Source organism: Enoplosus armatus, chromosome 1, assembly GCF_043641665.1.
Source record: "Enoplosus armatus isolate fEnoArm2 chromosome 1, fEnoArm2.hap1, whole genome shotgun sequence".
Classification (NCBI taxonomy): domain Eukaryota; kingdom Metazoa; phylum Chordata; class Actinopteri; order Centrarchiformes; family Enoplosidae; genus Enoplosus; species Enoplosus armatus.
In genome coordinates, this window is record NC_092180.1 from 19,647,166 (window position 1) to 19,659,728 (window position 12,563).

At 42.1% G+C, this 12,563-nt stretch overlaps 1 protein-coding gene across 1 annotated transcript; it reads right to left on the minus strand.

Moving 5' to 3' along the window:
• Nucleotides 1-797: 797 nt before the first annotated feature.
• zdhhc7 (zinc finger DHHC-type palmitoyltransferase 7) lies at nucleotides 798-11,142 on the minus strand. Its single transcript, XM_070906898.1, has 8 exons — nucleotides 11,096-11,142; nucleotides 9,868-9,969; nucleotides 4,465-4,815; nucleotides 3,163-3,287; nucleotides 2,882-2,978; nucleotides 2,110-2,191; nucleotides 1,333-1,463; nucleotides 798-980 (listed from the first exon to the last, which is right to left on the minus strand). The coding sequence occupies exons 3-8, from the start codon at nucleotides 4,807-4,809 to the stop codon at nucleotides 798-800; spliced, it is 963 nt and encodes a 320-aa protein (XP_070762999.1). The 5' UTR covers nucleotides 4,810-4,815; nucleotides 9,868-9,969; nucleotides 11,096-11,142.
• Between the last annotated feature and the right edge of the window lie 1,421 nt (nucleotides 11,143-12,563).

Below are 12,563 nucleotides of genomic sequence, written 5' to 3' on the forward strand. Positions count from 1 at the left end.
AAGGAGATGAACAGATAGGAAAAGCCACTCAGTCCTCTTGAATAAGAATGAGGCTTGTGTTCACAGTAGCCTGTTCATTCATTTGAAGACAGTGAAAGCCTCATTTCCTGGCTGAGATGCTGACTGATTGAGCTGTTACACATGCAAATCAAGGCAGCACTGTTCCACGTCTGATGTCCACCATGCTCCATATCCAGACTTTTTCTCAAGTGCCATGTTAAGTAGTGCATGTCCTCAACTGTGATTCCCTTGTCTGGGTCCAATAGAGCACTTTCAAGCATTTCCCCATTTAGATCCACTTGTCTGGGTCCAGTGATGATGAAAGATATGTTGCTGATCCCCTCTCAAAAAATTCAAACACTAGTCTTGAATCTCATGTGCACAGCAAAGAAAACAAACTGCTGAAGTTGTGTACTGAAGGTGCACAAGTTGAGTTCAAACAGCACCTTGGATGGCCTCACAAAGAATAAAAGACTCACTTGAGTTACATACTGCATGCTTTACGTAAAAACACACACAAAAAACAAAAAGCTGCTCACGTTAAAAACAATATTCCAGTTGTTCAGCGTACTCGTGCAGACCAAAGGTGTTGTGTTTACGTCAGCATGTGAGAGTGAGAATACAAACTTTCAGTGGTGGTTGTGATGCATTGGGGTCCCACTGGGGCAGCCTGTCTCCCTGTCACCCACACATGAAGGACACCCGCAGGGGGGCAGAGGTCCATCTTAGCCCCCTGGCCAAGTAGGGCATACAAGAAATCTTGCTTTAGAGTGTTGGTGAGCTGCATCAGTCTGCTCTCAGACAGAAAACTCAGACCCGCCACGGCGACCGTGGGTCAACAGCAACAGGCGCCGCAGACGCAGGCCTGTGAATGGATTGCACCAGAGCAGGGAGGGCGGACCCCCAAATACAGCTTTCATCCCGTCCCATCTCATGCGACGCTCCCATGTGGGCTTCTCATTTTTAAGACGTTCAATCTCCTGCAAGACATTCAAACCCCTCTGTAAATAAAAGATTTCCCAATAAGTTGTCTGTTTGCTTGGCCCATTCGCATGCTAAGATACACATTAAAACATTAAAATGGGGAAAAGCATTGAGACAAACCTTAGAGAAAATCTTAGGGTATCATATTTGTTTCCTCATCTGAGAAAACAAAGTATCAAATTAAACTAATTACATACTATATATACTTCAAGAGCCAAAGGCATTTATCAAGACTGAGGGTCCCTTGACATCTTTGTCCTAGACGCCCTCATCTTACAGTGACCCTTCCCTGCCACACACACAACTTGTTGAGAGGAACAAAGCTGTCGGGGTGCAGTGCATACTGACCGTCTCGTCATTGCAGATGGAGTGGAGCTGCGTACCAAACATTACAGCTGTGAAAGTGAGGAAGAGGATGGCTTCGAGACAAAGGAAGATCAGCAGCAGCACAGACACCCCTGGAGAGAAGTCACTGCACTCTGGTCACAGGAGCAGAGGAAGGAAGGCTGAGTTTTTATTTTGCACTGAACTGAAACATCAAATGAAACACCAACTAAATAAACAATGCATTTTGAAGAGGACAGATTCCAAAGCAGTGGAAGCTAATAATCTAATGTGTGGATTCCCTCATTTTTATCTTACTGATGCTGCAATCCTGCACCTGACCTAAATATTAGACTGGATGTGCACACAGTAACTCTAATGCATCCAGCCATGTTGCACCTGTCACAGTAGCCTGGAATACAGGTTAGCATGGAAAACAAATTGGTGGCAAAAATTCATCCTGCAGACGGCAGAAGAAGCTGGAGTTCTAAGAATGAAATATTATCTTCATTTTCTGGTTCATTCCTACAGAGAGACGCATGATGGAGCAGGAAAAGATCAATGGCAGCTCTGTGATTGTTGTGCTGCACAACTCAAATGACCTGTGCAGAGCAGCTGTTCTTACAACGGGAAAGCAACCTCTTTCCTTTTTCCACTCTGCTTGTCGGTCTCTTTTCATCTCTCATAGCAGATTTCAATCTCTTGCATAAATAGCTGTTATTTCTGACTCATAATAAACTTCTGTTCATCTTTTTGACTCAAACACATACTAGTAGATGCTGCAAGACAGAGAGGCCTCACCATTCCACTGGACTTTAATACAGGTGAAGAAGTGCATCCCACTGAGGCCCAGGGCATGGGCAGAAATCAAGGCTATGTACATCTGCAGAAAGAAGGAAAGAACAGTGGGGAGAGAGATCATGAAAAAAAGTGACAGAGAGACAGAGGCAAAAAGAGAGAGAGAAGCTATTCCACTCTTATCCTACAAGGTTAGTTTGCAGATACTGTGTTAATGTAGGCTAGTTCATTTCACATTTGCAATACAATCTCCGTAAGGAGCGCAAACTAAACATTTCATCACACAGGTGACTTTGCACTGCTCAGCCATATATGACAGATTTATGTTTCTGTCATCAAAAAAGTTCCAGTCAGCATATGAAGCCATAAAAAAGTGCTGATGCTGTCAATAGCCATAAATGGCTTTCAGAGTACATTTCATGTAGGCCTGTCTGTCATGCCCTACATCACTGCTGAGCTGTGAGCCTCAGCTGGTTATTTCACCATGAAATACTAGTGGGACAATTTTCTAATTTTTCTCTCTAGTCTGATATAAAGTCATGTAATTTAAGTCATTTCAAAATTAAAAACACGACAATGAAAAAAATGTGTGGAAAAAGTACAGGGGAGTCGAGACGAAGAGCATTTTGAAAAGACGAGACATTTATCATCATTTATTATAATGAACTTTAGAGACTCAAAGGAATTACCGTATGTATAAAATGCATTTTTAATCCTTACCACCCCCCTTGTTAAAATGAACCGAACTACTCCATCAGTGCTTGTGTGTACTTACAGTGAAAAGTACAAAGAATCTCTGATTCTTTTCTCCCACGCAGTTATTGACCCAGGGACAGTGGTGATCCATCTTCCGGATGCATCTTTTACAAATACTGCAGGCAGGAAAGAGAGGATAATGCCTCACACACTGACTCTGTTAATGTCATCAACTATACTGCTCCTGTTTACACAAAATATGCTGAAACAGATGTTTCCAAAAGCACAATTTGGATGCAAGATGGGTTAAAGGAGCAGGGCACAATTTAATTTGGTTAAAAATTGGACAAGTAGACGGACCTGCAATGGTGTGCCCTTTCAGGCTTGATGCTGCAGCACTTGGGGCACTTGTAGATGACCTCACCAGGCTTCAGCTGTAAGCTCTCCATGTACTCCTTGGTTGCGTTGCCCTTAGGAACTGCACCCTAAGGAGTGGTGAAGACAGACAAAGACAAATGCTGTCAATTACAAATGTCCAAATAACTGCATTATGCTATTATGGCTTAAGCCTTGTTTATGTTTACGCGAGACACCGTGACACACGCCTCGGCAGATGTCGCGTGAGCTACGAGATTGCACAGAGCCTGGCAAAAACGCACTTTTAGTAGACATACTTTTCACGGGCGCAGTTGTCTGTAAGGATTACTTTGCAGCCATTGCAGCCCAGCATCCCAAAACCTTGGTAACTATTAGTCACTTAGACCCCATTATTTGTAAAACATAGGGCTCAGGTTTAGAAATGCCGGAATTACCCTATATGACCTTTACGGCTTAGTCGAAACCCCAGTTTGACACAACTGCACAACCTTCTGCGTCCTGTTTTGGACTTTTAAATGGAGCAATTGTTAAGGCTGGGCTGTTGGGCTAGAAAGCACTAGTGAAGCTGTCATCAGACATCTAGTTTCTCTGAGTAAGAATGAGTCTACGTTGCAGCAGCAGCAGCAGCACTAACGGTATTTGACCTACAACCCCCTGAAGCAGCTAAATTCACCAAGAGTAGTCACAAAGTATCAGTAACAGTGCAGAAGAATCCCTGTGGCACTTAGTTTTGACTGTGCCATCACACACACTGCAGTAAGAAGAGGCATAACAAATTATCAATTGCTTGAACATTTCAAAAGGCTTCATACAATACGAGATCATTAAAAAGTGGCTGTCAATGAAACTAACAACATCAAGTCAATTGAACTTTCAGAAGACAATTTAGCAGGCTGCTCTACACAACTTTCCCACACAGCATCCCTCAGCTCAGTGACCACGGCAGTGCTGTAACAAGCACTGTCAAAACATCTACTACAGTATGACTACTGACCCCAACTCTATCCAGAAAGTGAGAACCATATCATATCATACAATATCCAAAATTTGTGAAGGTGATTCCTTACTCAAACTTGCTTTAACTGCAAGTACAGCATTAATTCTGTACTATTTTTTATTTATATTTTTTGCAAACACAAAAGCTTTGTCTTACTCACTGACTCTGTCCATGTTTTCTCTACCTTTTCTTCACTTTCAAACCCTGCTGTCGTCCTTTTACCCTCCCACCTCTCCTCCACCTGCATCCTCAGCCTGGCCCATTCTTACTCTCCTTAACATCCTTACCGGGTCAGTCAACATGGTGCGCAGATGTGAGGCCAATGCAAGCACAGCCAGGGAGTTGAAGGTGGCCCCGTTCAGCAGCGAGTACCAGAAGTTTTTGCCAGGCAGCAGCATGACGAAGTTCACCACAAACTCAGCGTACAGCACCAGGAACCAGGTCATCCCTGCACACACCATCCCACAGCTGTCCTGAATGAACCACAGTGTGCGGTTCCCCGCTGTGTGGCCCGCGTGGGGGCCCCCGACCATCACGCTGGCTGCCAGGCTCCCTGTCTCGACATCTGCACCTGCCGACAGCAGCGGGTGGTGCTGCTCCATATCCCGCAGTCGGTGGTTTGAAGACTGCATCCTGCCCTAGAAAGAGGGGAAATATTCCAAGCAAGACTAAATTTAGGGCTACTGTCTCTGTCTACACAATTAAAAAGGCATAAGACATACAGTAGTTATTTTCTTAAATACACACTGTTTTTACAACTACTGTTATAATGTATGGTAGGTAAAATACACAAATGACACATGACCACGATGAGATGAGGGCAGAGAGTTTGAGGAAGAGATTCACATGCAGGAGATGTGGCAGGTAAAACAAGGACACAAAAATGGATATTTATCACAGTGGTTAATTAAAGAACATTATAGGAATATTATACAAGAATTAAGTGAAGATAGCAGTGCTCTGGATTTTTTAACGTTACAATACTCTGATATACAAACTGCACAAGAAGGCAATAATGTTTATCAAGTGTACTGCATCTCTGAAGGGCCAGCTAAATCATGAAACATTGACCTTTCTGTCATGAAATAAAGTCACAGAGGGAGTTTACAGTGTCCTTTCAGAGAGAGCCCACAGTTAAACCGGTGTATCAAGGGGATATTTTGAAAGGTTACATGGTCACCAAAATCATTGGGAAACATCACAGAAGGACCCTGAGTATCTTTTTTTTTCAGCTATTCAGACATCTGGCTCAAACCAAAGTGTTGGACAGACAACCAACTAACATCACCGTCCTTACACCACGCCACTAGTGGGTCAAAGACAATGCATGAACAGGGGTGAGTCAACCTTGGACTCAACTCTCAGAGCCCTTTGAGCCATGCAGCTGTTATTACAAGAGACATGAGTCACTGGAGTTTCTCCCTCTGTATTCATATCAAGGTCACAAGAGAACATTGAGGACCGTCACGAGAGACTGCGTCCGCAGCTTTAAGATAAATCAATGGCTACCCCGGTCCCTTTAGGAAACTGATCCTGCAGCTGAGGTACATGTGCATGAGGAATACAGGCTAATAATAATCTGTAGACCCAGATACCTTCTGCTGGCAGGCTTCACTGTGACTCACTAAAACCTATCAAACAAGGCAGCATCAAAATATACTTAATAATCTGTGATTTTAGGTTTGTTTGGTGTAACTCATATAGCAATTTACTGTTAGATTAGCCAGACGTCAGATCCAAAACATCCATCTGTCTGTGTGCCCAAATACTCATGGAGCAAAGTACATACAATGAACAGAAAGGTTTCTCTTCTTTTGTTCCATATTACACAAAAATTACACATGAAACACATAAGATATCTACAGTTCATTTATTCCAGCTCTTAGGACAGACCCAGATTAATGATCTACTGAGAGGGCGGGACTTGCCATCCCATCTAGATAAGCTGGTAAAGAATTTCACTTGTATCTGTTTAAAACAAGTATTCACATCACAAGTTTCAAAACTTGTGATGTGAATACTTCCTTAATGACAATAAAATTCAGATGGGTACTGATTTCAACTGAAAAGGGGTGCTGCTGAATGGAGAATGTATTGACATAGCAGTAAGATTCCTCTCTGACTTTTGAATTCTGTCATCATCTCATACAGGAAAAGCATTATAAACTTGCTATGCACATGTGTTGTATCCCCTGGTGTGACTGGCTGTCATGACACAGTCGTAGACAACCAACCACACATATACAGGCTCTCCATTCCTGAAATGAAAGTGACACAGCTGAAAGTGTTGAGGAATCCTGTTTAACATGCTTTTACACTACACACACAATTGCACTTGTTGATGTGGTGTTCTGGTAAACTCTGATGTAAGGCTTTGAAACAAATGACTGCTTCCTTTTGCTAAGCTTTTAAATCAAATGAGACATTTCCAGTGAGATGGGTGGTGCAGAGCTAAGCTTTTGGTCTTTAGCTGACTGGCCAACCAGGCGCGCTTCCAAACACCACACTACTGTTTGTTTCTGCTTGCATCCAAAAACTTTCCATGTCAGTGGGTCTCATTGAAATTGCTTGCAAAATGGAAATGCCAACAGGGATGAGAGGTTTTTGGCCTGCAGAGCTGAAACCACAAACCAGCAAAGATGTCTTCCTGACAGACAGAAAAACAGACGTCCAGTTATGAGTCCAGTTCACAGAGTGATATGATGGGAATTGATTGAGAGTAAGAGGCATTTTATAAAAACATTTACACTGTATTACAATATAATTGATGTGTCTTCTGTCTCCTGGCTAGTAAAATCTGTGTATGCACTAAGACAAGCAGGCTAGTAAGAGGCTGGTTATGCAAACAACTGGCTTTAGGATCTATTTTTGATCATACATTACATTTAATCTTGGAGCAGCAACTGGGTTGGCTATATAGGCTTGTCATGGCTGGTGACACACCAAGTTCTCCAAGAAAACATAAATGATAGTGACTTTAAATCTGTTACTTTGAAATGGCTCACCCCAGGCTATGCTGCACAAAGGCTATGTGGCTTTTACTTTAAATTTCAATATTTGACAGAGAAACACACATTTCCTGAGTGGGAAAAAAGCCTAAAAAACAGACAGCCACTTTCCAGCTAATACAAATACTGTATTTTAACTTCTGCATCTAGACTATGTGCATTTGTGTGCATCTGTGTGCATATGTGTAATGAGATAAAATACAGGTTTTTCACTTTTATGTCTCAGACTTTTGCCCACAACAATTATTTTTTACTTCCCAATTGTACATTAAAGCCCCTCGACACCCATAGTCAGCCCAAACAGTTTTTACACATGTCACCTGTTATGGCGGGGCAACTTACATTGTAATCCTTCTTATTAGTACATGGAGTTTGGTGACGTGACTTAAATCACAACATATTTCCACCCAACTTCCACCTGACTGGAGGTCTAATTAGTCAGTGTAATTGAAAACACCTGTGTGGGTATGCATTTAATGAGAGCCCTCCTGAACGAATTAAGAAATGGATCTGTGGCATCATATTTTATATGTATGCCCCATCATAATAATTTAAAGAAAATATGGTGTTTCAATTGAAGTTTGCTGCTTTTGTGTTATGCTCTGGTATTAATATGAAACACACACTATGTGCATAAATCCTTATAAATAACAGCAGCAGGTCTGTTCTCCATTGCGCATAATGACAAGACAAGGGATTTCTCAAGCTGCTTGGGATCAGATCCAATCGAAGCATGTTGACTCTATAAAGCCTTTTATTTTTCCAATCCTTTGTTTTTTCAACCTTGCTATGCCAGCTGTCAAAAATGCCCCATCAAACACCATTAAAATACTGGAAACACAGACGTTTGTCAGAAAGTAAGCGGAGTGGGAACCACGTAGTGAACAAAATAAACAGCCGCCACAATTTCACTTAATGACATGGCGGCATGCGTCACTGAATGATGAGAGCACAGCTGAATTGCCTTAAAAAAAACCACAAAACATTTTCTGTATCAAAAATGTCATGGCTGGACATGAGGCAGGAGGAAAGCAGTCTCAGCTGATAGCACTATTTCAGACATCAAAATGACTGAGGCTACTGTAAAGAGCATCACCTAGTAAATAAACTGACCACAGAAGACAAGATGTCTTAGGATCTGAAAGAGTCAGCTCAGAAAATGGTAGACATTGATTTATCTGTCAGATACATTTGCTTCGCAGTAATTAATCAGAGCAGCATGTTGCAATGACAGGATTAAACTGAAAACAGTCTCCGTTTTTGCAGGTTGGGAAATATTAAAACACAAGGGGCTCAGTCAGTAAAATCAACTACTGGAGAGCTGTATGAGGAATAACTCATAGCTAATGCACGAGAGCACAGGCAGCACTGCATGTGTCAGGACGAAGATTAAGCAATGACAGTACACATTTCTTGCACAACTTAAGTTCTAGTACAAAACCCTCTCCCCATGTTATGCCCACTCTGTGATTAAGAAACTTGACAAAACAAAATAAAAAATGTCAAGAAATATTATAGTGAACACAGGTCGACAATGCTGCCAAAGGGTGCATCTGTCAATTTTAACAAGTGTATTCAATTTCAAACAGTGTTGTCTATCACACATCGCCAGCGTTGAACAATATGCTGTTTTTCTGTTGAACAACAAAAATAATTAGCATTGTCCTTAAGAGGGCAGAAAATGCTCTTGGCCAATTTAAGGCGTATTGATTTTACTGTGGTCAATGAAAGGGAGGTCCATTAAAGCCACACCAGCTGCTTGTCCAGATGTCTGCCCCTCCTTGTCTGAGGGCCACTGGTCCCTCTCTCTCCCACTCTCCTTATCTCTCTTCTTCTCTTCTCTTCACTTCACTTTGACATACATAACCAGCAGTCACCTCAGTATCATCCTGCTCAGATCACTTTGCAGGGTCACTCAAAAATATTCCTGTAAGAAATGGGTTTCGATTTTCTAAGTGATTTTATGTTTCACTGTCACATTTCCAAATTGCCAAACAGCTTAATGGCCGAGTTAATGTTATTTCTACTGAAAACAGTGAGAGCCAAAAATAAAATCACCCCTGGGTGGGAATGTTGACACAACTGAATAAATCACAAAGAATCTAATGGCCAATAACATTACAACCACAACTAATACATGACCTGTTATTTCTACGGCCTTCTCTGTAAAAACATCCAAACTATAATGTCAACAACCAAACAAAAACATTTTTACGTACCACATAGTTGACTCAAAACTCAATACACTATTGTCGCACAACTGAAGTGAAGATTTGTCATAATTATACTATTTCAGAGATATGTCTGCACTGAAGTTATTCCACGGCTCTTTTCAACAGGGCAGACTTCTTTCTCTTGCTTTCCCATCATTATACTTTTAAGTGTAAATAATACAGGCAAAACAATTGCAGGCAAGACATTACAAAACTTTCAGCCAGGTTGCAAATGACTTATGAGGTAAATGCTCTCTGATACAGACATTTAGTCATAGTCGACTACTACTACTTAATGCCTCCCAAGATAACCTTTTTGCTAGCGAAAGACAAAATGAGGAATGCCACTCTTCCGGTTTTGCATAAGAGATAAACCAACGACAGGAGGGGAGCTCTGTTTGCCCTTGTTACACATTCTGCTCTGTGAGACGAAAGACATGCAAATTGAGAAAAATGGGGGGCAACCTACCTAATATGTTCTCCCTTCACAATAACATTCTGTGATGTGTACCTCCTGGACCAGCATTCAGCAGGATGAAGTACATATGAACACTGGCAGGTAGACTGACACCTGAAAAAGAGACACACACACAATGCGTTTAATCTTGGGATCAGAAATGATTATATATATATATATATATATATATAATACTCCGCTGCCAGTTTATTGGTTTATTATACAACAAGCTAAACCCTCTCTAAAAGTGAACATTATAACTTCAAGCAGGTAGGATTTATTGCAGGGCTGCTACATTAGTTTTAGCTAGGTGTACATAATAAACTGGCAACTGAGTGCATACACTTACAGTTATCACACATTGCCACAGTTTGTACAATGCCTGCTCCATCCCCAGCTGGATGTGGCTGTGTGGTGTCTAGGAGTTTGCAAGTCTTCCCTTTTTACTCCCAGGAAAACACACCCATAATGATGGCTATTCATAGCAATGTGGTGACACTGCAAGTATTCTCTGCTAATAGTCTGTTGAGTAATCACAGATTTTCCTCTATTGACTTGACTCTGAGGTGGTAAACCAATCCTGTCCAAAGTGTTTAGCCGAGGTCTCTGTCCAAACCACCATGTTACAGAGGCAATACTGACATGCAGCAATAACTGAGATATACTGACAGACTCTATCGACCACCTCAAGGTTTGTCTTAAACACTATTGCGACTGAAGCGTCACTCACCGCACTGACCGGTGCTAATACCTGCAGAAATATGCTGTTTCAGGTTAGGTTACTACACCGTAATGTAATTGACATTTTCACATTTTTAAATAGTGGAACAGGATAACGTTTGTTCAAAGGCTGCCCAACCTTGAATCCAGCCAGATAACACTTTGATTTAACCAGACAAACCACAAACCGACGCACCTCAACAGATTAGTTAGAGAGGTGTGACTGAGATTAGAGCCCTTCTTCACATCCCTCCTGCAATGATAACTGTAAATGTCGTGACTCAAACTGAACACTATCAGCGCGCACACACACACACAAACACACACACACACACACACACACACACACACACACACACACACACACACACACACACCGGGCACAGTAGCTTGCTACTGGATGGTAAATCTCGTTCGCTAACTAGCCACTTACAGAAGCTAACACAGCTAGCATGCTAACACTGTATTCAAGCGACGGGCGCAAAAACAGAGGCTCCCGACTGACAGCTAAATTACATACCTTAATATCCCTAGTTTCCTTTGTTAGGAACGCCTTCTTAATACATTTTGATGTCCCGTTTGAGCGAAACTCCAGCTCCAACGCAGCCGTAGCAGCAGCAGAAACACATCGCTCTAACAACGGGCTGACAGTGACCACTAACGACGGAGCTTCCGGGATTCGCTTCGGGTTTCTCCGTTACCGTTCGCAAATGTCCGGGGAAAGTTTTGTTTGTGTTCAAATGGCGTCACCTCGTGGATTGTTACTGAATTGCAACTACAAAACTGCGATAATCTCATTTCTCCACTCGCGGGTGCTGTTTGGTTAAATACAGTGCATGACACGCACCAAGTAAACTTTGAGAAACTGCACTGCATTGAATATATGATACATGAATAATTGAGTATATACCGTATGTATGTAGCCTATGTGTGCATGGATGTACATTCTACTCTATTCTATGTAGTATAAAAATAACAAGTCTACACTTTTTTTTAAATTATAGATTCAATTACCAGTGTTTTTGGATGCATTTTTTCCCACCATTCCTTTCCATTGATTGTCCTTCATTTCCATATGGTATGATGGCCTACACCAATGATCAGACTCTCAAAACTTGAATTGCATAAACCTTCACAGTGAACTTCGAGTCTGCATTCATTTCTGTCACTGTTAAGGTTGCATGGATATGTCTCAAATCAATGTGCACTTGAACTGCTCAGGCGCCCCAACCTTGATCAGGCGGTACAGAAAGGGAAGCAGGTATAGAAAATGGATGTGCGCTGTGGCTTGCCTGATCTGAAACCCAGTCAATGTCAAACTCCCTGAATCCTCTTGAAATTGCTACAGCAACCATAACCTTGAACTTCACCAAAATCCATGCATGATTAGCCTAATTCAGCAAAGCAAAAAACTGACACAGTCCTGCTCTCTATGAAGCTAAAACCTTCATGCATGTTACTCTTCTGGTCCAGTGAGTGATGTCACAACAGGTATTTTTTGGGCTTGACAGCTGAAGAAAAACACATGGTCTGACTAAATTTAACTTGACCTGACCAGGTCTCTTGTGGTCAGAGGGGACAGACGCCAACATGTCCCCAGCAGAGAGCAGGACCTTCCTGGCAACAGTCTCTGCTGTCACATGTCTCCCAAGAGTGGATTATAAAGCCAAGACAAAGCAGCTTGGCCCTTCCCTGCCCTGCGTCTGCAGCTGCGCAGTGAAAGCTCAGGGCTTCTGCCCTCTCCTGTTCTGGTTCAGAGCCGATATCAGCTGTCTGTTTTAGAGGGAGGGAGAGAAAAAATACCCAGCAATCCTCTAAAGCAGCTTAAAGGCTGAATCTGGGGACTGAAGCCTTTTCCATTTCCAGAACGGCTTCTCTCTCTCTCCATTATGGCTAGATAAGCATCTGACTGACTGCCAAAAGAGCAGCCACACTGGCTACATGCAAACCTCCTAAAGGCTCTCCCCACACCTGATATACATCCCCCA

Bases quoted from the DNA above. Each gene is read 5' to 3' on its own strand.
- zdhhc7 (XM_070906898.1), bottom strand. From the start codon at position 4,809: ATGCAGTCTTCAAACCACCGACTGCGGGATATGGAGCAGCACCACCCG. The intron at 2,192-2,881 runs GTAAGTACACAC...TTCTTTCTGCAG, and splicing joins GATTCTTTGTACTTTTCACT to ATGTACATAGCCTTGATTTC. The intron at 1,464-2,109 runs GTGAGGCCTCTC...TCCTGTGACCAG, and splicing joins TATTAAAGTCCAGTGGAATG to AGTGCAGTGACTTCTCTCCA.